A 23,781-nucleotide genomic window follows, 5' to 3' on the forward strand; every position below is an offset into this window, starting at 1 on the left:
AATCCTCTTTCTTGCCTCCCCCTCCTTCTCCCACAGCACGTTTCATATGAGGAAGTGTGTGAGTGCGAGACTAGAAGTGAACTACTTGGTCAGTGGTGTCCAGATGTCATTCTCTCACTTTGGCTCGTATCGCCTGGAGCTACAAACGGCTAGAAATGAGCGTGGCCCTGCCGTGCAGGAGCAGTGCGGGCCGCGTCCACCTGCTGAGAGGGGGCGAGTGCGGGGTTTATTTGCCTTTCACGGCGCACGGAAAGGTGAGAGCGCGCGGCCGAGCACTCCGGCGTTTACTCTAAATCTCCCCTTTCCCCCTGTCGTGAAGGATACACTTGTCTCTCACTCACACACACACACACACACACACACAAGGTGCAGTGAAACGAGAGTCCCGTGGCCGTACGAGGGTTTACGGGGCTAAACGCAGACTCCCCCTTTTTCAGCTGGCTTCCATCAGTACAGCCACACATAAAGATGTGCTCACTGAATACACACACACACACACACACACGCACATACACACACACACACACACACGCGCGCGCGCTAGGCACACACGCTAGGCACACAAGGTCAGAATTAGACATGGACGACATGTACAAATGTTGCCGTAAGTACATATTGAAATTAGGCTGTTAACTTAAATGCACAGCTATGCAATGCAATGTATGGACTTGACATATATATAAGCATGTATGAATAAACACATATGCACACACACACACAGACACACACACACATAGCATTTGCAGACCAGTGAGTGGGGCCCCTCACCTGGCTTAGATCAACAGAAGTTACCCAGCAGGTTCTCAGGTTCCCTGTGCATGGCCTGGGCCTGTCCCTCTCAGAGGTCATTAAAGGAGCGGCGTGCTGCTCTACCTCAGACCTCCGCTGTGAGTACACACACACACACACACACACACACACACACACACACACACACACACACACACACTCACACACACACACACACACACACACACACACACACACACACACACACAAGAGCACACAAGAGCACATTAACACAGTCACGCACACACAAGCTTGGACCTGTGGAACACACACAGACACACAGACACACATGAACCTCTGAACTCACATTCGGACATACTGTACATTCGGACGTCTCACACACAAACGAACGCTCATCACAACAATCACAATATATTAGACACACACACACACACACTCAGTGTGAGTAAGCAGCTCAAATAAGCAGCAGAAAACCTAAGACTAATGATCGTGGCACTCACTGATGGCTCCTTCCACTTGAAATAACAACAGAAGCTGCAATGGGAAGGAAGACTCCATGGGCTCTGTTCCTTAATATGCAAGCAAATCCACTGATTCCGCCGAGACGGAGCTTATGCAGCACTCTCACCTACACAGGATACTGTGGTTGAAATGTAAAATGACATCACGCTGCGCTGTATCTCTAAAACATATCTGCTGGCCTCTGCGAGCAAAACAGTCCGGCACTGTTGGCGGAATTGCTCAAATTTACAACGCCAAGCTAATTTTTATGATGCAATGTAAAACCAGGAGGGTCATGTTTAATGTATCTGTGAGATCCGATCGTAATTAGCAATTCAATTTATGGAAGTATATTCAAGAGAACTATTATACTCAATCAGACCGGAGGGAGCAACTGTTACCCTGAAGACTTTTCCTTCCTGGTTTACGTTACAGATGAAACTATTGATGTTGCATACGAGGGCAAAGGCCAACCGCCCTGGTCCATAGCCCTGTGCTTTCTCACAACATTCTATCGTTCAGTATTCAAATTCAACTTGTAAGAGGATAATGAATTTGTGTTTGTTTGAAATGGATAACAGTGTGGCATATGGAACTGTCTGTTACTGAACATGCTGTAAAAATGTGATCTTTTAAAAAAGATTAATGTTATTTTTCCTGTCAAGCCGGTGGTATTTTGGAACTAACAGCATGGATTATTTCATTGCTGGATGAAAATCTATCCAGTGCACGAGCTGCTAAATATCAAGCATAACACATATATGCATATGTGGGCAATGCATACAGTACACACACACACACACACACACACACACACACACACACACGCACGCGCACGCACACACACACACACACACACACACACACACACACACACACACACACACACAAATATGTTTTTGTAACTTGTGTAATGTTCTGAAAGGGTCTTTGTTGTGTTTCTGTAAATGAAAGCAGCAAAAAAGAAAACCACACAGAATGACTAAACTGCTGTGACCTTCTTACCTCAGAGTGCTGTATTCTCCATCTCCCACAAGACAGGCTACACGCCTGAGAGTGCCTTCAAAACAGAACATCTTACAATGGCCCTATTTGAATAGCAGGCATGAATTAAAGCTTTACATGAGATTATAGTAGCCTGTATGCCTCAGTGCACTTTACCTTATCAAAACTTATCTGCATTATGCAAAGTGAAGTCATCGATTTATAATAACACCTGGACTACAGGCTAATTGAAGTATACAAATCTAAAGATTGGGTTTTTCAAAGAAACAAGGGTTAGTTGTTAAATAAAAGTGTTTACTTTAGCTAGATCATGTAATTGTTTTATATTTTTATTTTCACAATTTTGGTTTTATATTTGCATCATATAAATTAAAGAATAAGTTTGATTTTTAAATCAGTTTTATGATTGTTTTTTTTTAATGAATTTGAGGTTTATCTTAGAGAAGAATGATAGTGTGTTGCCTTTAAAGAGGTGTTTGTCTTTTGACAGTAGGCTATCCATGGTCTTACAAGCCCTGCTTATTCATGAAGAACAATATGAAGCAGAACAGTATGACTAATAACAAACAAACAAACAAAAACATGTCAGTTCACTTTAGGAAAAAGAATACCATACACGTATGCACAGTAAGCTACTTAGTCGCGGCCATCGCATGCAGTGTGTTCATATCTGTAAGCTTGTCTTTAGGCGCCACCTAGTGTAATCTGAAAATAGGCTACACTAACATAAAAAAAACTGGCATTTTACATACTTTACTGGACAGACGTGAGTTAACTTGTTTAACATCAACACCCATACACGTTTCCAGTTGCATGGGTAACAATTTAACGATGATAAATTAGCCAGTGAGGACTCTTCCATTTACTTCTGTGGCCTAGGCTTAGGCTATTGAACATAATATGAAACAGAAGAAGCCGTTCAGCTTTCAGCGTTCTAGATGGGGAATTAAAGGTTAACTGAAACGCAAAGGTCGTGTTCTTTTAAGCAAAGGGGCCTATGATATGAGATGTTCTTCATTAGTCTTAATGAAATACAACTTCAACGTCTTCATGACATGAGTTCCCCTAGGCTACTTCTAGTTCTGTGGTAATAATAATACAAATATTATTAATAATAATCATTGTTTATAGAGCGCTTATCTAAACAAAGTTACAAAGTGCTTTACATATATAAAAGAATATATAACTGTCTAAAAACACAGTAGTAATATGGTAGAGTGTAATAGGCCTACATCTGTAATATCCTTAGGCTACCCTGTCTTGTGTTCCGATAGTAGGCTACAGTCTTATAGTAGGCTAATCCTACTTCTATAGTGTGTCCCAAAATACTATAGTATAGTATTCCTACAAGATTAGGCTACTTGATCTTAAAATAGCCTAGTAGGCCACTATACGATTCCTATAAATCTTTTTGGTCAAATGTAGCTCTGTAATAACTTGCTAAATATTTTATCGTAAGATGCAACTAGGCCTACGAATTGTGGGTCTTACTTTTCTCTATTTTAACTGTTGTTCAGACAACATTTTAATCTGTTTTTCTCAGTATTGGTTGTAGGCTGTAGTACATTGCACACTATCGTTTCCACCAGAGGGTGCACTTTCAGTACTTATTGTTGTGTCTGTCCGGTTGTGAGGTAACCAAGCACATAGATCCAAAATATTGTTTAGAAATAAGATTACATTATTAAGCCCTTTAAACAAATAGAAAGACAAATCACACAATAGAAAAGAAATAGAAAAACACACATGCTTTCATATTAGCCTACATATCATGAAATGTTTGAACATTTACCACCGTTCCATCTGTGCAGGGTATTACGGCAAAAGTTTGTCCGTAGTCTACTCCCTAAACTTGTCTGCGCATGTTATCGACGAATTACGGGGTTTGGCCAATTATGAGGACTTGAGAATCTGCACAATTGTCAATTTTCGTTCTGATTTTGCACGAAGGAGACATGGCTTTTGTGTTATTTTCTACTTTTGCTCTTATATGCATTACGCGATTATCTAGTTGTGGTAATGTTTCATTGGTCTATTTGGAAAGGCAGGACCGCACAAACGGGACTGGCATATCAAACAACAGTAGTAGACCTACTACCTTGGCTCCTGTATTGACGACCACCTTCATCCCAACTACCAAGCCAACCGATGATACTAAAATAGTCACCGCAGTTAAAACAGAAACGACAACTATAGGAGGTTCCAAATGGTCAAATGCAAAAACTACTACTACTACTACTGCAAAGACTGAAACAAAGAGCAACACGTCCAGTACTGTGCATTTTACCACCGAAGACTTGAATGAGAAAATCGACAAAAACGTGGAAAGGAGAGTATGGGACAAAGCCGAAGACAATGAGCCACCTGAGTTAGGTGAGACATTAATTTAGGCTTTCTGCCTGTGAGCTAAATTTAGGCTAACGGTCCTTCAAACACAATGTCAAAATGTATTTGAATAGATGTGGTTTATTTGTATTGACGCTCTTATTAACTGACCTATTCCATAAGTAATTTGTTAAAGTGGAAGTGCATGATGCATGTTGGCCCATGTTGTCTGTTTTTGAACATCGCGCGCAGTTACATAATTCTGCAGGCAGACCAGGTTGCGTGCTCCTTTAATTGCCAGCTGTCATAGAGATTTCACACTTAAGATTCCATCTGAGATCGAACTGTATGTATTGCCTTGTGTTGTTGTTATTGTGGTGATGCTTTTAATGAACTTTAATATTTCCATATGATCAGTGAAACACGGAAAATGAAGCATTGCATGAAATTGTCAGGAAACCGAGTTACAGTAGGCTAGATGTTTCTGTCTAAAATGTACAATGTACAAGAAATGGGTCAAAGGGGTGTGTGTGTGTGTGTGTGTGTGTGTGTGTGTGTGTGCGCGCGCGCGCGCGCGTGCGTGTGTGTGTGTGTGGTATGTGTGCGTGCGCGCATAAGGGAGGGCTAATATTTCTTAGTTTATCAGTCACTGATGGAAACCAGATGCACCAGTGTGCAACAGGCACACTCATTCTATTCTCTTTTCGCCTTTGTGTGTGTGTGTGTATATAGCCCAATATATATCTATATTTGTGTGTGTGTGTGTGTGTGTGTGTGGTGTGTGTGTGTGTTGTGCATGCAGGAGAGAAAACTATTCTAGTGTGCTGCACTTAACCATGAAGGAAATTCAGAGCAATGTATTATCACCACTGAAAGAAATCAAAAGTATGTCAGTTTAAAGCAAAAGCCAATGTGCCATTATCTTTTCTTTTCCTCCCAGGAAACTGGTTGTGTAACATTCAAATTGAGTTCAAACACATAATTGTTTCCGAAAGTCTCATAGAGAGAACAAATGTAACCTTACAGTTGAAATGATATTCTGAAACCTGGCAAAGCCGAATGTAAATGCATCAGCTCAGACCTTGTAAATGTGAGTGCTTCCATTTGTATGCACATTGGGCCTTACACTGGGTCAAAAATCTGGGTCAACCCAAACATCCCATAATGGCTTGGAGACCCCCCCCCCCCCCCCCCCCCCCAAACCCAAGTGAGATGCTGAATCAGCTCTTCTGCTCCACTTCAGACTCGGTCTGCCTCTCTGTCTGCCTCACTCACTGCCCTGCAGGCAAACCACAATTAATCCTGCTGTCTCTTCCAAGTCAGGAACTCAAGACTCTTCCTCCCTCCCTAGAAGCAAGGGTGTAGAAACAATTTGTTGTTCTTTCATTCATTTATTCGTCCACAAAACAAAACTTGTTTTCTCAGTTTCATGAGCTTGCTTTTGCCATTTTTTGCAGCCAAGTTGTTCTGTAGGATCGCGAGGAGTACAAAGGTAGGAAAGGGGCATAACATGGTAAAGAAGCCCAAAGTTGTGCCCAAAAACCCAAAGGCCACTAAAAAAGCCACCACTGTTGGGAAGTCCACGCCAGCCCCCGTGAAGCCAAAGGCCAAAGAAGCCAAAGAAATGCCAAAGAAACCAGTGAAAACAGAGAAACCAGTGATGCGTATGTATGCAGCTTCTAATTAGCATAGAGGTGTATGTGGTATGCATAACATGGACATAAGTATGTTATCATACTGTGTAGAACTGAAGGCTGGTGCTGCAACGTTTATCATGCTTCAGACGGGGAGACGTTGTGCTTCTCTGCAAGCTTCAGTATCAAGCTGACAGCTTCTCTGGTGGTCCGTCAGCCTGCAGTTGCCGCCTACAACTGTGTGCTTACATTTGCTTTTCGCTACTCTTTCGCTAGTCATTTGTCTTCTCAGCTATATAACACACCTTAATCATTTCACTTTTTTTTGATAGTTGTTCATGGACAATTTGCTGACACTCTTCTGATCTTGAGGAATATGAATAAGTAAAGGGTAGACTAACAGTGAAGTGCCAGATATTGTCAAGTTTTCGGTTGACGTTAATGGATATATAGTTGACAGAAATTTGAGAAATTAGGCTAGTTATAAGGAAACGCATAGCTTCTACAGGATTTACTGACTGTTTATAGAGTGTTTCAATCAGGCTATCCAAATAAAGTGTCAGTCAATCTGCTATTAGTGCAGCGAGTGTTATGGTCTGCTTTTGTTTTTGAGAAGTATCATATGACAACATCTGGGGAGTGTGACTGGCCGACTGAACATGACTCAAAACAATGTGGTGTTCAGCAGTGTCTGAGGGCAGGCTAGCCATTTCACAAGAGGCTGATTAATGTTCCTTAATGGAGTGTCAATATGTAGTTCTACACACAGTTCATGGAGATAGGAATAAGATTGTTGGTAATATGCATTGTGTTTGAAAGGTTTCGGCTAGAGGCACAGAGATATACAGATACACAGTATCACTTATCATAGCATTGAGAGTTGGTGAACACTACAACATGACCTACAATGCCTCTGAAAATGTTTTTTATTTGTAGTTTGGCCAGAAGCTTGGGGTTTAGTGGAAATCATTTGTCATGGAATTTACACTGATAAGATGTGAGGAAATTGTTGAGGAAATTGTCTTGTTTATTTGTTCCTCTCTTACATAACCTATACTTAAAAATGTTTGACAAGGTTCAACTTATCTGGTTTGCCCCAAACTATTTTTCAACAGAACTCAAAGAGAACAGACATTCCGTATGCTGAGACTTCCTGTTGAAAGTAAAAAAGTCCCTACGTTTTGCCTTGCAGAGTCTGGGCTAGCCATCTGCAGAATTTCCTCCCCATCTTCCCTGGTCTGTTTCTCCTGCTCTCTCTCTCTCCCTCCCTCTTTCTCCCTGATATCCATGGAGGGGAGTTTTTAGTCTGTTTTTCCCCAGTGTGTACTGCATGGGTCTCATGGCGAGTTTGGCTCCCAACTTCAGCTGGTGACCCTGCTCTCTGGGAGACTTCCTCTGAGGAACTCGAGGCCTGAATGTGGGGGTGTGAGGCCCCTTTTTCTGGAATCCACAAAAACGAGAACCACGGGGAAACAATAAAGGGTTGTGTGTGTGTGCGTGTGCGTGTGTGTGTGCCCCAAAGGCCAGTGAGAAGGTCTCGATCGCATGTTCCCCTCAGCTTGTTCTGTTAGTTTAACCCGTATTCCAAACCCTAACATTCAAATGTCCCATTCCGGGGGATGTTATCCTAAGCTCTGGAGCAGTCCAGATAGCGGCAAAGATGGATGCTGGCCTTGCACTGCATGCCTCAGTGCTTCTTTCAGTCGGAGAGATGTTTTATGGTCTCCAGCATTGTGTCAACACAAAGTCAACCAAGGGTCTTAAGACCGCCAATCATAAGTTTTGGGCAGCTCATGCAGTGATAAGACCCTCTGCTTTACTGCACCGTGAAAACGCCTGCGCTTTTATTGCATATTAGAGGCTTATCTTTTAAGCCAAAAGTTGATTGCTCACAGTCCCTCAGGGTAGTAAGAGGGTACTACGGAGTGGGAGGAGGGACATGTGGAGCCAGAACCAACAAACACTGATAAGTTTGCACTCTTGATCCGTGACAATGCAGTCAGCTGAGAGATCCAGCAGGCTTCAAAGGCAAAAGGGGGTATTCAGGTTTTATACAAACACTGAACTGACAAAAAAAAAGGCCTTGGCTTTGGGGTTCGTGTATGTTTAGATGGCTGGTGGACCCAGATGAACTTCTCAAACAATAGAAGTCTGTCTGCCCTCTCAGTTGGAGAGATGGTAATTGTGGGACTTCTTTTTCCCCTCTCTTTTGTTGAGATTTCCTTTCTTTTCATTTTCTTTCCATCCTCTCACTGTCTCTCTCACTCACTCAGTCTTACACACACATGAGTACTTACTATGCTATAGAATGCACATGGACTCTATGTATATAATACTGGCCACTGTTCTGTGATTGTCATAGAGAAAAGCATGTGCTTGAGGTGTCAGTGCTTTCCTGGGTTAAGGGCCGTTCACACCAACAACGATAACACAAAAATATCATGAATGACGACGTTCACACATAAACTATAACGATAACGACATGAAGAACGATATCTTTGGGGATCACTTTCAGAGCGATTTTGAGAACGATAAAAATGTAACAACACATCAGAACCCATCAGAACCCATCACATTTTATCCATCACATTCATTAACACAAGGAGAGACTTTGCTTATTGTTGGTCAGTGTGGACGCCTTTATCGTTATCTTTGTGGTTATAGTCATCGTTATAGTTATTGTTCTTGGTGTGATCGGCCCTTTAGACCTGACATATCAGAATGCAGGAGTGCACCAAGGACCTGCATTCTGTGCTCTTAAATAGAGCAACTCGTATGTCGATTTGCTTTCTATTGCAATTCAGTGAGCAATTTACAATAACATGGTGTTTACATTTGTCATACTTATCAACTTATAGTCATGTTCTGAATGGTCTGAATGACTCTCTCTTCTCCCAGAATGCCCTCCTCTCGGTCTGAAGTCTCTGCGGGTGAAGGACACACAGCTGACAGCATCGTCCTACCAGCGTACAGGGCTGGGACCGCATCGGGGGAGGCTCAACATCCAGGTGGGCCTGAACAGCAATGACAATGAGCATGCACGATTGATGAGGAGGAAAATGTAACATCATAACATTTCCACATGAACTGCATGCTGTACTGTTGACTTTGGAGTAAGTACCGGTAACTATGAAGCAGCAACTCTTCAGACATGGAGTATGAATATTCCTGGCAGCTTATTTTCTGTGATTCAAATGAGGAACAAATGACAAGAGAACAGTAGTTTCTAATGTCTTACTTTAACCGCTAGAAATCCTCACACTGCGGATTGTAATCTGTGTCTTTTCTTAGGACTCAAAACTGTTATCTTATGTAGTCGTAACATTCTGAAGACTGCAAATCTTCATCTGTGTATGTTTGCAAAACACTGTTCATTGCTAACCGTTATTGGCTGGTACCATGCTTGGAGAGAACACTACATTGGACTGTCTATACTCTCTTTCCATTGTCTGTGCTGTGGTCTGCCAATACATCTGTTCCATCTGCTCCTTGTGGTATATGTACTGCTCTGCTAGGTTGTTTACTGTAATGTGGAAATAAGTATTTGTCTGTGTGTGTGTGTGTGTGTGTGTGTCAAGTCAAGTCAAGTCAACTTTATTTCTATAGCACATTTAAAAACAACTGAGTTGAACCAAAGTGCTTACAAACAAACATAAAACAATGACAATGGTACAACAACAATAATAACATATGTGTGTGTGTGTGTGTGTGTCTGCGTGTGTGTGTGTGTGTGTGTCTGTGTGTGTCTGTGTGTGCGTGTGTGTGTGTGTGTGTGTGTGTGTCTGTGTGTACGTGTGTGTGTGCATGCCTCCTCTGTAGTCTGGTATTGCGGACGGAGACATCTACGACGGGGCCTGGTGTGCACAGTATGAGGATAAGAAGCAGTGGCTGCAGGTGGACGCGCTCACGCTCACCCGCTTCACTGGGGTCGTTCTGCAGGGCCGCATGTCCATCTGGAGGTCAGTGTCCCTCTCGATGGTCTGCACAGATTAAACACACAACTATTAACTATTAACTCCAGTCATACACATTGCATTGGCATATTATAGTTAATGAGAATGGATCTATGATATTTGTGAGGGCTCAGTATGCATTCTGGGACATAATCTGTGACATAGCTAAAGGTTAAATCCAGTGGGTTCAGATAATCATTTTATTCACCAAACTGAACTGAGTTTTTAGCTTTTAGTTTCAACTAGACTTAAATCTATGCTGAAATAACAAAACAAAAACTATGTAAAATACACAGGTGAATGTAAAGCTAGGTAAATAGTTACAGTAGATGTGTTCTTTTGCAGTTGGGACTTTGTGGAGACTTACAAGGTTCAGCTCAGCAACGACTCAATCACATGGAAGCTGTGCATGAATGGGACAGATGAGGCGGTGAGCATAACCAGTCCTGATACACTGTGGCCACATTCACACCAGTAGGTTATGTAATGCATTTTTCAATGTCAGAAACTGGACTGTTCCATGGGGAGGGACCCACATTTCTAGAACGAGGTCACAAATCACAAAGATTGTGCTGTCACAGAATCACACAGCCCACAGAGACCTGGCTAGTTGGGTATTCATTCTTCATCGTTAGCCTCATAGCATCATACTGTATTAGTGGATCATTTCTCCTTCCACACTCTTTTCCCCGAGCACAGGGACTAGCCAGGGCACTAACGGGCATGGTTGTCGTTGGCATTTGGGCACAGAGTTAAGTGGCTATTTTGGAAAGCCTGCCCTGCCTGTTGCAGTCCTTTTTTTTTGTGCCAGGCCGTGCCAAGGGAAAGCCAGCACACACACACACACACACACACACACACACACACACACACACACACACACAATCTAATGGGCAGTACAGAAAGTGGAATGTGATTCCTGCTGTCTGAACTCCACGACCTGAACTGTAGAGTTCTGAGCATAGTAAAATCTGGTTTTGTTGTTAGCTTAACTCATTGAGTGCCAAAAACGTAATATTAAGTTTTTAGCTTTTTTTTTTAATTACGAAACTAGACACTCTAACACACCTTATATGTGATTTTGGGAACTCTGTGATGAATGGAAATGAAATATATGACGATCGAAAACTCATGAAAACGCACAATCTGGACATATATCTGGACATTTTATCATAACTCGTTTGCCGCTTTGGGTCGAATCAGTGACGCATCCACGTCAGCTCAAAACCAGGCCATTTTCGTGGGTCTATCACTAGGTGGCAGTCTCGCCAGGTCTCGCTGATCACTTCCCGGAAAGTTTACAGGCAACACTTCATATTTCATGAAAGACGATATTTCTCCATTTCTAGAAAAAAACAGCTATTTTGATGAAAACTAGCCACTGTTTAGCTTGGGATTTCTCAGGAACAGAGGCGTGTAGAAATACACGGTTCGCACCCACTGAGAGCTTAAAGTGTCACCTTTTAAACGAGCCATTGTATGTGTTCATAGCTATAACACAGAATATACTGTGGCTGTACAAAAATCATCAACAATGGTCTAGATTGCTGGCACTCTAGGACAAAGCTTCCGAAAACAGCTTGGCATTCAATGAGTTAATGGTCTGTAATGTGTGTGATAAACGTAGGTTTTTGAAGGAAATGTGGACACCTATACCCCAGTCTTGGCCGTTTTCCCAGAATCAATGGTGGCCCGCTACATCCGCATCAACCCTCAGACCTGGTATGAAAATGGCACCATATGCCTGAGGGCTGAGATTCTGGGATGTCCTATTCCAGGTATGACTGCATGTCCTACAATCACCCATTTAACCCCCAATAATACCGTCTGTCAAGAAATCAACCCTCAGCAACACCAACAAACTTCTTAAGATCTTAATCACAAATGACACACGTAAGAACATTCACATGGTTACACAATGGTTGAAACACAGATTGTGTGCATCTGTGTCTTTATGCAGATGATTGATTACTATGTCCATGAATCACCATGCAGGTCTAGACTTAACACTGTGTGAATACCATCCTCAGACCCAAACAACATTTACATGTGGCAGGAAGAGGAGGGCTCTAGGGACAAGCTGGACTTCAGACATCACAACTACAAAGAGATGAGAAAGGTAGGATGGTTGTCTTGAGAAATGCTGTATTGTACTACAGTTAAGGCTGAAATCAGCGGTACCTTATTTGACCAGTTTTAGAGAAATTGTACCCCATACCTTTTGCAATGTTGTCACTCACTAGGTTGACTAGAGCACAGGTCACATTTCCGTGAAATCATGGCATATGTTTTAGTCTCAAAGCCAGTCTCAATGTCAAGTTTGTCATGAGAACACGTCTTTTTCTCATTTGCGTTCACTGCATGCAGCAGCTGTGTTTGATGTAGGTATTTTAAACAGATAGTATGTCTCTAAGTACTTCACGGATGAGAGAGACTGTTTGGCACATCTTAAAAACAACTGTGAGTGAGGAAGACATGCGTGAAATGTGAAAACTGCACTTTAAGCCATTTTCAGTAAGTTACAAAAAGTCTCAAATTCTGCTTTCTAAGAATCCAGGACTCAACCCATTTTGAGATTTAGGTGTTCTTCTAAAAAGCAGACTCACATGGAAAGGAAATGTACCAGTCAGACAGTCACATTGTTAACTTGGCACAGGAAGCTCCACTCCTCGACAGCTTTAAGTCGTGGAGTTCTTGGCCTCCATCTTGTTCATTAATTCCGTATCTCAGACAGGCTGTTGCACACTTGCACAGTTGCTGACTAATACAGAAAAAAAATAAAAAAATTAAAAAAAACAACAAAAAAAAACACCACAGCAATGCCAAAATCGCTGAGAATCTTGTTGAAGCAACACAGTGCAGTTCTTTTGAAATTACGCTTCAAACTCATTCTGATGCTACACTGACTTAAAGGTAAACTATGCAGTATTGGCAATTTCCTTTCTCAGTTTTTTTCTCAGTTTTTGCTTCTTTTTTGCTGGCTTTGTCATGACGAATGTCTGAGAAACTCCATCACTACCTTTTTCTAGCCGGTGCCTGGCGTGTATGTGTATTTGAATGCAGTAAAGCAATTCGTTACACTCGTTATACTTCCTGACACTGAGGCCGTCGGCCCGCCGGCCCGCAGTTGCAAGGGTGGTTTTTCCGCTCACAGGCGCTAGGGGGAAGTGAGACGGCCACCATTCAACCCGAAAAAAGTCATATAACCATTCCAATGACTCTGAAGCTGTTAAATGAAGGTAAATTAAGCCAAAAAAACTTGCATATTAAGCTAAAAAACCTGCATAGTGTGCCTTAAAATATGAAGAATGAAATCTCTGACGAGCCTCCAGAATTCCAGGCATTGCACTAGGTAACATTGCACTTTTGTATTGGTTTTAGAGGCACTGGCTAGCACCTTGGTGTTGAAGATTGACATCAAGGGGTACAAATACCAATTTTTCCATCGTGTTACTTTAAAAGCCAGTAAACTCGTGGCGAAGGTAACCAAAGCTCCCAGCATCCTCCTTCTCCCCCTCCCAGCGTGGCCGTCTTCGTGATTGGCAGTGGCACCCTCTCAGCGCAGGCCTGTGGTCTGAGGCTCCACAGTCTTTCCAGTGAACAAATATTATTCCAGCTCTGTCCTTTTTTTCCCTTCCAAGCTAGGCCAGTGCTACTGCAGCGGGCGGCTCTGTGGTGAGCTTGACCATCATTGCGTAACACTGAGTACATTAACACACACACACACACACTCACACACACACACACACTCACACACAAGGCAGTTGAGTCCTCCTTTCAGCCACCAGTGTCAGCGCTGTTTTTATCTTTTCGTTTTATTTATCTATCTGAAAATTAATGTAGCTCATTTTGTACATAACATTAAATAAAAATTACCGTATTTTCCGGACTATAAGTCGCACCAGTCAAAAAATGTTTCATGAAGAGGAAAAAAACATATATATAAATATATATACAGTATGTTGCACCTGAGTCACAGGGTCGGCCAAACTATGAAAAAAAGTGTGACTTATAGTCTGGAAAATACGAAAATGTACATTTCATTTTATTACATTTAATAAAAAATGGCATCAACAAATTCCAAGAATTTATTCCAAGAAAGTTAGAAGTAGTATGTGAAGTAGTATTTTACACAAGCTACCACATATATGATTTTACTATCTTTAAATACAAAGTGACAAATGTTTGGGAAAGAATCTTTAACCTACTCAACACCAATTAACACATTATACAAGTTTGATGGCAGATTCTGTACACAGATAAAGGACACTATGCTCCCCTGAATGGTGTCCAGTGCATTGCCAGCCTAAAAGTATTAGTAAATTGATATGATATAATAAAATATAATATAATTGACATGATAATAAAGTAAATTAATTACTAAAAAGAAACATCGAAAACACCAAGACTACTGGACCCTAGGGACAGACCACTCTTGTTTATGTGTCTCTCTCTGCCCAGCTCATGAGGTCAGTCCACGAGGCGTGTCCGGACATCACCCGCATCTACAGCATCGGGAAGAGCTACACGGGCCTCAAGCTGTACGTCATGGAAATCTCCGACAACCCAGGCAAACACGAGCTAGGTGAGAGAGTGAGCCGGCGCTGTAACAGTCCCACAGTTAAAGAGGAGCTTGGCATTGTGGGAAAGTGTGTGAGAGGGAACAGCAGGTTTTAATGTCTGTCATGTGGCGATGAAGGGAAATGTATGTATGTATGAGAAGTTTGGTGAACTGGTAGCCAGTGAGTCACACCTGGACTCTTAAATGCAGTTTATGAGAACAATGCTTCAGTGGTCTTTCTCTCTGCGTATGTGTTAGTTAGTGTGAGTGTTCGTGCTTGTGTGTGTGTGTGTGTGTGTGTGTGTGTGTGTGTGTGTTTAAACACTGTTTACTCACTTCATCTTCAGGAGTCGTGGGGTTCACATGCTGGGCCTCATTCATTAAGTCAGCAGCTTTGTTAACTCTAATACTGGTCCTGTAGCTCATAAACACTCACAGAGCCCAGATTACTCATATGAAAGCACCAATGTCTGGAGCCGGAGGGGAACTGCACTGATTTACTCTCCTCTCTCTCTCTTTCTCTCTCTCTCTCTCACTCTCTCTCTCTCTCTTTCTCTCAAATTCAAATTCAAATTCAAAAAGAGCTTTATTGGCATGACCATGTGGTATAGTGTTGCCAAAGCAGACACACAAACAAAAACAGCAACTAAGAAAAGTAAACTTATGACTGCTAAACTTCAACAATAAGACTATTTGTTTTAATTAATAAATTAATCCATACATAAAATGAAACTAGTAACTAAGATTCACCATATTTTTGGTAATATCAAGATGAAAAGGAAATTTAAATTTGTATGTCAAAATTGAGCTATGATAAAAAAAACTTATTAATGCACTTAAATAAAACTCTCTGTGCCAAATGTACGTACATTTGCGAACGTAGCGTTATCAGCGTCATGGACACACCGCAGATTGCGAACGCTGTCAGACCCAAGTTTCCGTCGTATTTATCAATCGTTCAATCCTTAGTGTAAACTGCACATTTCTCTGCCTTTCTCCGCCCATAAACGCAATTTACGAACGTCCATAACTGAATGGCAGAGCCTACATACAAGCGCAGTTGAATGAAGTTACTGTAACTGATGACAACATTAAAAAGAATCAAACGTTTAGCGATCATGAAATAATACCATACATGATAAGATGTAAACAAGCAGGGAGATAATGAAGATCAGTAGTTGTACTCAAACTACGTGTGCATGTAGGCTATGGAAGATTGGTCAAATCTAGCAAGTAGGAAAGTTTAAGTGAATGACATGAAAGTTAAAGTAAGACATTCGAAAGGCCAACGAAAGTTGCGGTTGCTTTTGGTAGTACAAATACTTTCACCACAAAAACTGGTGCTCTAAATAGCGATTCTGTTGTCTTTGAAAGGTTCTCTTATTGACGCATTGAACTGCAATTTGGATTAACACCTGCTTTTACAAGGCGGAAGTTTTTAGGCGCAGAATAGACGTGCGCTTTTTTAGGAGCAGTCTTATACCACGGAATACATAATTAGGCGCTCTTTACTCTTCCCCTCCCATCTTTTTACGTCAAACTCCCACTTTCCCCTGGATCCTCCCATGAATGCATATGCATGACATGACAAACGCAATCTGCCACTTTCAGCTCCCGCGACAGGCAGTTTGCGCTTTTACATCATTGCGGCCTGTTTGTACATACCTCGCAAAAGCGTTAGTACATCTGGCCCTCTATCTCTCTCACTCTCACTCCCTCTCTCCCTCTCTCTCTCTCTTTAAGCTTAAGGCGGGGAAGTGGCTACAGTATATCTTATGTGCCTCATGAGAAAGCGCTGTGATTGGTTCGGCCGGTTGACCCTGGAGTGTCGAGGTGTTTGCTTTGGCCGTCGCGTCGGCGTGCTTTGCCCGGCCAGCGCTGGCAGGCAGCTCTGAGGACCTCTCACGCCAGAACTCAAAAGGCGCTCGGGTCCCCCGGATAGTGATGCACTGCGGCAGGGCAAAGTGCCTGGAAACAGCAAAAAAAAAAAAAAACACCTAAAAATGGCACACCGAGTGTCAGATTGTGGGCCATGCAGCTTGGAATGAAGCAATACTGCCTTTTTATGACGAGCTTAAAAGTCCCATCTGTTTGTGATACTGTTCTCGTTGTGGAGTGATTGCTGGAAGTTGAAGCTTCCGTGGAATCTCCAGGTTTTTTTTTATCTCAGTCTGAACACTGGTCTCAGCCAGTGTTAACAGTCTGGGCAAGGAGTGAATTCTGATGTCTTTAGAGGGGATCCAAGTATTTTGTGGACTCAGACTCAGTCCATTTCATCATCCTTTACAGTGTCATGTAGAATGAATGAACCACCTCTCTGTTTACTGATATTCGGCTGTTTGACTTCTCCACGTGAATAATAGTCTGGCCACCTCAGTACAAAACAGCTCTAGGCGTACCAAACGTTCTTGGAAACATTACATTTTTCCTGATTATTTTCATGCATATCATAGATGAAAGCAAGATTTCAGACAGAAGCCAAGTTCATGCATCCCTAGTTTAGTGTGTTTTGCAGAAATACAGAAAAAAATAAACATGTGGATGTGTGTTACTCTAGGACTGTGAAATAGCAAAGTACCTGTTCCATTTTCAGTTATTGTTTTCATATCCTAGTGCAAAAAGGCTTTCAGGAGTTTGGGATACATGCAAAGACTGTCTTTGTCTTGATTACAGTTAAGAGATTATTTGGCATCATGGGACTCTGGTGATCGGCCATTAAGCCCTTGAACATGCTTCTCCATTCTGTTGATAGATCACAACAGATATCTAAGGGAAATGATCAATTATATTAATTATCATTATACACCAAAAAGGACCAAAACCTATTGCTGAGGGCTGCTGTAAAACCAAAAATGACGGCTCAATGAAAGCACCAAACAAACACGATACCTATTCATCATCATCATCATCCTCCTCATTGAGTGCCATGCCTAATAACGGTGATCATTGATTTCCTGCCTGTCTTCGCCCATACTCATTATTACACTGGTTGCGTCACTCCAAAGCCTGGTAGCGAGGCTTTCCAGGATTTTTTCTACCTTGGATTCTCGTCTCTTCAAGTTTTCCAGTTAGTCATTCTGTCTTTCCAAACCTTGCTGCCTCATGGCATGCTCGAAGAAGATTCCTTGTCTTTTGCAGACGCTGTGTGACAGACTGCTCTTCACTCCAGCTCTTTCCAGCTTCACCATGTGTCACTTTATGTGTCACTGTATTGTATTATCTGCACTCTCCGTATAAACTACATTTCTGATGTATTTATTGAGTGTGTTTATTCTGGTTAATGTTTACATTTTGGTTTTTGGCATTTCTTTGATATAACCATTGTCAAAGTTTTCTTGAGGTTGAGTCTGAGCCCCATTCTGTTACATATTAGGGACATTTAAAAATATACTCCAACCAGACTTTTTGTTATAAACACCTAGCCCACAAGTCTTCCTGGTAGAAAATTCACCAAAGCTTCTCTGAAAAGGCCAGAAGTGTTGAGAAGACAGCAGAACTGTTTTGCAAGGGTGTGTTTCGCTGAAGATAGTGCTGGCCCAAGCTCATCTCATACCTGTGGTTTCACGGTCCAATCGTTTGAATCTGAGGCGCATTGTTGCAATTGTCTAGGGACCACATGTGTTTGTCATCAGTGCTCATCAGAAATGCATTGATTCTGTGGTCAGAGGAAAGGGTCAAAGTTCAGCCTCTAACTGTTTTGGGAACAGTGTCTACGCTCCACCCCAGAGAATAGCTGGTGGTGGGAAGGCTAACTAGACCCAGCTTTCACTGAAAACTCTGGGTCTGAATAAATGGTGTGCTTGCCAGAAAACCAACTAAAAAGGGGGGGGTGGTTGCGTAACATTCACAGGCAAACCTAAAGAGAGTCCTTTCTGGGTGGGAACAGATAGAACTTGTGTCGCAGCTGAACTCGCCAGCGTGAAAACCGCTCATCATGCCATGTAAATATTTACGTAAATAAAGTCGATCTTGCTTGAAGAGACGTGTACGTTGCAAGTTGATGAAAATCCCTACCGTGAATGTATGAATACTTTCTGTGGAGCTAAGCATGGGGGAGCGCGAGTGAGCAGGCATCTGGAGATCTATGGGTAGAGAGGCATGTGGGAGCATGTCTATGTCTGAGTCAGGCCAATGATGGTGCGATTACATCCTGTGTTGGTAAATGGATGAACCTTCTTAGTGCCTCTGGAGCCTGCTGGTCCAACTAACAAAACTGTGACTGTTTATCATCTCAAGGAACTCGGAGAAGCCATCTTGACCAGCTTTAACGATGGGGTTGGGAAGGGAGGCAAGGGTCAACCTTGTGGAGCTGCAATGGCAAAGGCGGAAATTTCTAGAAACTCGCCATGAAAATGCTTTTGGAGCTGTTAGAAGGAGGGTGCCAGATTTCAGACCCCTCTGCTAGTGCATAGGCTACTACCAAGTCGAGACCTGGAGCTCTGTCAAGGCCTTTTCACAATGAATGTGTACAAACACTGACCACTGGACACTAAAAACTGCCTGGAAACAAAATAGAAATAAATATGATGGCAGACTCTAAAACCAGTGGAATAAAGTTGGCCTAAATATCAGAATCACAGTCACAATTGTGGTTTAATTGTGGGTTTTTTTTAAACTGTCCTAAAATTGTGAGAATTGTTCTAAAACTTACTGTTTACCATGTTGTTAGTCGCTTTGGTTAAAAAAGCGTCAGCCAAATGTAATGTAATGTAATGTAATAGCCAAGTATGTTTGTTGAGTAACATTTAAGTACCAACATCTGGTGTGTTTACATTCTTTATGTTCCAAGTTCATGTTTTGGGGGGGGGGTTGGGGGTCCATTGGCACATGTGGTATTTGCATTTCTTGTCCATGTATGTTTTACCTATTAAGGTGGCGTCAGTGTACAAATAATACATCTTATTCATGGGCGCCCTCTGCAGGTGAGCCGGAGTTTCGCTACGTGGCTGGCATGCATGGGAATGAGGTTGTGGGCCGTGAGCTGCTGCTCAACCTCATGCAGTACATGTGTCAGCTGTACAAACAGGGCGACCAACGCATCGTGAGGCTGGTCAAAGAGACACGCATACACCTGCTACCATCTATGAACCCAGATGGCTACGAAATGGCGTACAAGAAGGTTACACCTGTTCTGTTATCCTGTTTGATGTGTCCTCAAAGTTACATTTCTTAATAATTTAACTTATACACATTTAATAAATAATTGCACCTTACAATTGACATCTCAAATACTCACACGTTGTTTTCACATATACAATATATATACATATCTTTTTGTCTTTGAAGATTTGTATAATGGTGAATAAAGCACAGCATACCAACTTCTTGCCTCTTTTTTCAACAGGGTTCTGAGTTAGCTGGCTGGGCACTGGGTCGCTATAGCTACGAGGGCATTGATATGAACCACAACTTTGCTGACCTGAACACTGTTATGTGGAAAGCTCTGGAGCTAGAGACGGACAAGTCAAAACTCATCAACCACTACTTCCCCATTCCAGAGCAGTACACCTCCGAGGAAGCCTTTGTCAGTACAGTACACTCTCCCTCCATCTCATAGTGATTTCTAAGCCAACGCAAGCCTTTTGTTACTCAGTTTGTGCTTGTTTGACTTGCCTTAGGTGGCGTCTGAAACCCGTGCAGTCATTAACTGGATGCAGAACATCCCCTTCGTCCTCAGTGCCAACCTGCACGGGGGGGAGCTAGTGGTCACCTACCCTTTCGACATGACCAAGGACTGGGCTCCACGCGAGCAGACCCCCACACCAGATGACAGCTTCTTCCGCTGGCTGGCCACGGTGTACGCCAGCACCAACCGTGTCATGTCCGATCCAGACCGCCGCCCCTGTCACAACGAGGACTTCCTGCGCTTCAACAACATCATCAATGGAGCCAATTGGCACACAGTCCCGGGCAGTGCGTTAATCTCTTTGTTGTCCTGACATTTCTGGTTATTAGAAGATATCACAACACCAACATCAGCAATACCAGCTTGACTGAATGAGGCAGAATGATGGAGGATGGTGATAGTTTTATTTTTACTACCATATTTATCTGAAGACTCAGTCAGGACGATGGAAAATCGGTAAAAATAAAGCTGGTAATAAGCAAAAGGCCTCTAGACAGGCTCCTATTGAATTCTAACAATTGAAGGATAAACAAATGGTATAAGGCTGATTCACAATACTCTCAATGGCTTTATGCCTTTTACATCATTTAAGGTTGATGTTTCATAATGGCTGACTTGACTTTACTCTTCTAGGCATGAATGATTTCAGCTATTTACATACCAACTGCTTTGAAGTCACTGTGGAGTTGTCCTGTGACAAGTTTCCCCATGCCGGTGAGCTTCCCAGGGAGTGGGAGAACAACAAAGAATCTCTACTGGTCTACATGGAGCAGGTCATCAGCTACAAACATTACTAGTCCTATACAAGACTAACCTAACACACACACTTACGTAAGGGATAATGTATAGAATGCCGGTCATTATTGGGAAAATAATTAATTCCGTATAACTGGACACAACCTCGAAGGCTGTTATTCCGCTTATCACCCGGTTGCCACTATAAAGCAAAGGAAACACGCGGTTCCGTTTAAAAAGAAGCTCACTAGTTCAGCTTGTTGTAGAACTTTCGTTGGCCCAGTTAGCTTGTTTACAGTTGATTCCATTGTTGCGAAGCCTGCAACCAAAGATTCTAGAGCGCTGCAACCGTCGTCAAAGAGTTACTTCTACTCTTTGCCGTCGTCCTACTTTGGTTGTTATAGTATATCAGGAACGGTGTCCTGTTATTCAGAATTAATAGCCACCCCACCAGCCAATCAGAAAAGAGTATTTCTTCTCTCCGGGTGATAAAGGGAGGTAACAGGTGGGCACATAACTGAAGCATTCGCGGAGTGTCTGCGGCAACAATTAGCTGCCACTATAATCAGTGGAACTGGCTACACCAGACGTGATTGCGGCGCACACAATCGAAAACATTAGATCAGTTTTCTAAAATTATTTTTAAACTCCACAAATAGAGTGCTTCAGTTGCGGACCCTCTATAGCTCAAGCCTTACCATGCTCTCTTCCCTCTCTTCCCTCTCTTCCCTCTCCTCTCTATAGCCCAGGCCTTACCATGCTCTCTTCCCTCTCCTCTCTATAGCCCAGGCCTTACCATGGTCTCTTCCCTCTCCTCTCTATAGCCCAGGCCTTACCATGCACTACCCTCTCCTCTCACTACCCTCTCCTCTCACTACCCTCTCCTCTCTATAGCTGAGGCCTTACCATGCACTACCCTCTCCTCTCTATAGCATAGCTGAGGCCTTACCATGCACTACCCTCTCCTCTCTATAGCTGAGGCCTTACCATGCACTACCCTCTCCTCTCTATAGCTGATGCCTTACCATGCACTACCCTCTCTTCCCTCCTCTACCTCCTTCTACCATTATCTCCACCTACCACACTTTGACTAGTACTTATAACCTAGTCTGCACTCTTATGCTGCTGTTAAAGAGTTGGCTGGTGCAGTATTACTCTGCACTGCAGCTTGAATGGGGTTTCCCTTTCTGTACATTGCCTTTTATGCATAGTTAACCCCTTAAAGGTGTAGGTTTTTTAACATTCTAAGTTCCACAACAATTGAAGGTTCTAAAATTCTATGTTGAATTCAATGAACCCAGATATTCTTTAGAACGTTCATTTGTACTCCTTTAAGGGTTTAAAACACATTTTCTCAGATGTGTGAGTCATCTTGTGACTCGTTTGTCTTGGATTCTTTCTACACAGGTACACAGAGGACTCAAAGGCGTAGTGAGAGATAAAGACACAGAAGCTGGAATACCGGATGCAGTCATCCAAGTAGATGACATTGATCACCACATCAGATCAGGTGAATTACTAGCAACACTGACTCATGGGATTGGAAATAAAAACAGACTTGAACAAAAAACTAACCCACCCACACAAAGTAAGTAAGAGGTTAGAGTTGTTTATTTTTCTCTTGTTATAGCACCTGATGGAGATTACTGGCGACTCTTGAACCCTGGCGAATATGACATCACCGTCACTGCTGAGGGTTACTACCCCTCCAAGCGGCAGTGCCGTGTGATGTACGACCACTACCCCACCATCTGTGACTTCCGCCTTACCAAGACCCCCAAGGAGCGGCTGCGTGAGATAATCGCCAAGGGTGGCAAGATCCCCAAGGACTTGATGCTGAGACTACGGCAGCTACGCCTGCGCAAACTCCGCACCACCACCAAAGCCCTCAACCGCCGACGGGAATCACAGCGCCGGGCTCGGCAGACCCAACACTAGGCTGCCAAGTGACCTCTGGCCCAAGCTTCGGGCCAGTAACAGGACTATCGTTTGATCTAGTGAACAAACGGGTTGCCATTCTAGGCAACAGTGTGCTTTTAAATGCAAAAGGGAGATCAATGTGTTTAGACTTACATTTAGTCTTGTTCTCAGGGTTAGGCAGAACATGATAGGCCTATTTTTGCTTTTTGACATAGTGGTCTTGGAACAATGTGGGGTCTTATTTTTTGCTGTGGTAGTCCAACACATTGTGATACTTTTGTTATTCAAACTCAAATCCAGACAGATGTTCACTATGCTAAAAAGAGTGAGTGAGAGCGAAAGGATAATCAAATTGTTATACATAGAAATAAAATTGACTCAGCCTACCAATGACCACAAACGTAAGCTCATGTTGCTGGCAAATGGGGAAAAGATAGCAAACTACATAACTCTAACAAAAGTCAGTCTGGAACTGACACTGTATCTACATTAAAATGAAATATTTCACCTACCTCACTGGCTTCTGAAATTATTCTATAGTTGATGTTGGCCTAGCCCTGCAGCCTGCATAGCACATATTTGAATCTGAGATATTTGCTGCCATCTTGTGCTCACTTATAATGACCAAACCTTGCATATTTCACTGCAGTGTGCCTTATCAGAGAAGTTTTAATTATACCATATACACCTTGGTATAATATTATGCAGGCTTACCCAGTGTCCATGTTTAAAATCATTCTAATCACAATTATGCTGTTAAAGGCACACTAT

At 42.5% G+C, this 23,781-nt stretch overlaps 1 protein-coding gene across 1 annotated transcript; it reads left to right on the top strand.

Annotated features, from left to right (window-relative positions):
* Positions 1–4,142: 4,142 nt before the first annotated feature.
* Positions 4,143–23,522, top strand: cpxm1b (carboxypeptidase X (M14 family), member 1b). The gene is made up of 13 exons (XM_042074303.1): positions 4,143–4,629; positions 9,114–9,223; positions 10,035–10,174; positions 10,514–10,598; positions 11,796–11,946; positions 12,199–12,287; positions 14,630–14,753; positions 19,652–19,848; positions 20,074–20,253; positions 20,348–20,642; positions 20,989–21,128; positions 22,498–22,600; positions 22,721–23,522. Exons 1-13 carry the CDS (start codon positions 4,212–4,214, stop codon positions 23,026–23,028), a joined length of 2,340 nt encoding a protein of 779 aa, XP_041930237.1. The 5' UTR covers positions 4,143–4,211; the 3' UTR covers positions 23,029–23,522.
* Positions 23,523–23,781: the final 259 nt, after the last annotated feature.

The sequence above is a fragment of the Alosa sapidissima genome, chromosome 20 (assembly GCF_018492685.1).
Source record: "Alosa sapidissima isolate fAloSap1 chromosome 20, fAloSap1.pri, whole genome shotgun sequence".
NCBI classification, from domain to species: domain Eukaryota; kingdom Metazoa; phylum Chordata; class Actinopteri; order Clupeiformes; family Clupeidae; genus Alosa; species Alosa sapidissima.

Excerpts from the sequence above, each read along its gene's own strand:
- cpxm1b (XM_042074303.1), top strand. The coding sequence starts at position 4,212 with ATGGCTTTTGTGTTATTTTCTACTTTTGCTCTTATATGCATTACGCGA. Across the intron at positions 11,947-12,198 it reads TCTGGGATGTCCTATTCCAG|ACCCAAACAACATTTACATG; the intron begins GTATGACTGCAT and ends TACCATCCTCAG. Across the intron at positions 22,601-22,720 it reads TGATCACCACATCAGATCAG|CACCTGATGGAGATTACTGG; the intron begins GTGAATTACTAG and ends CTCTTGTTATAG.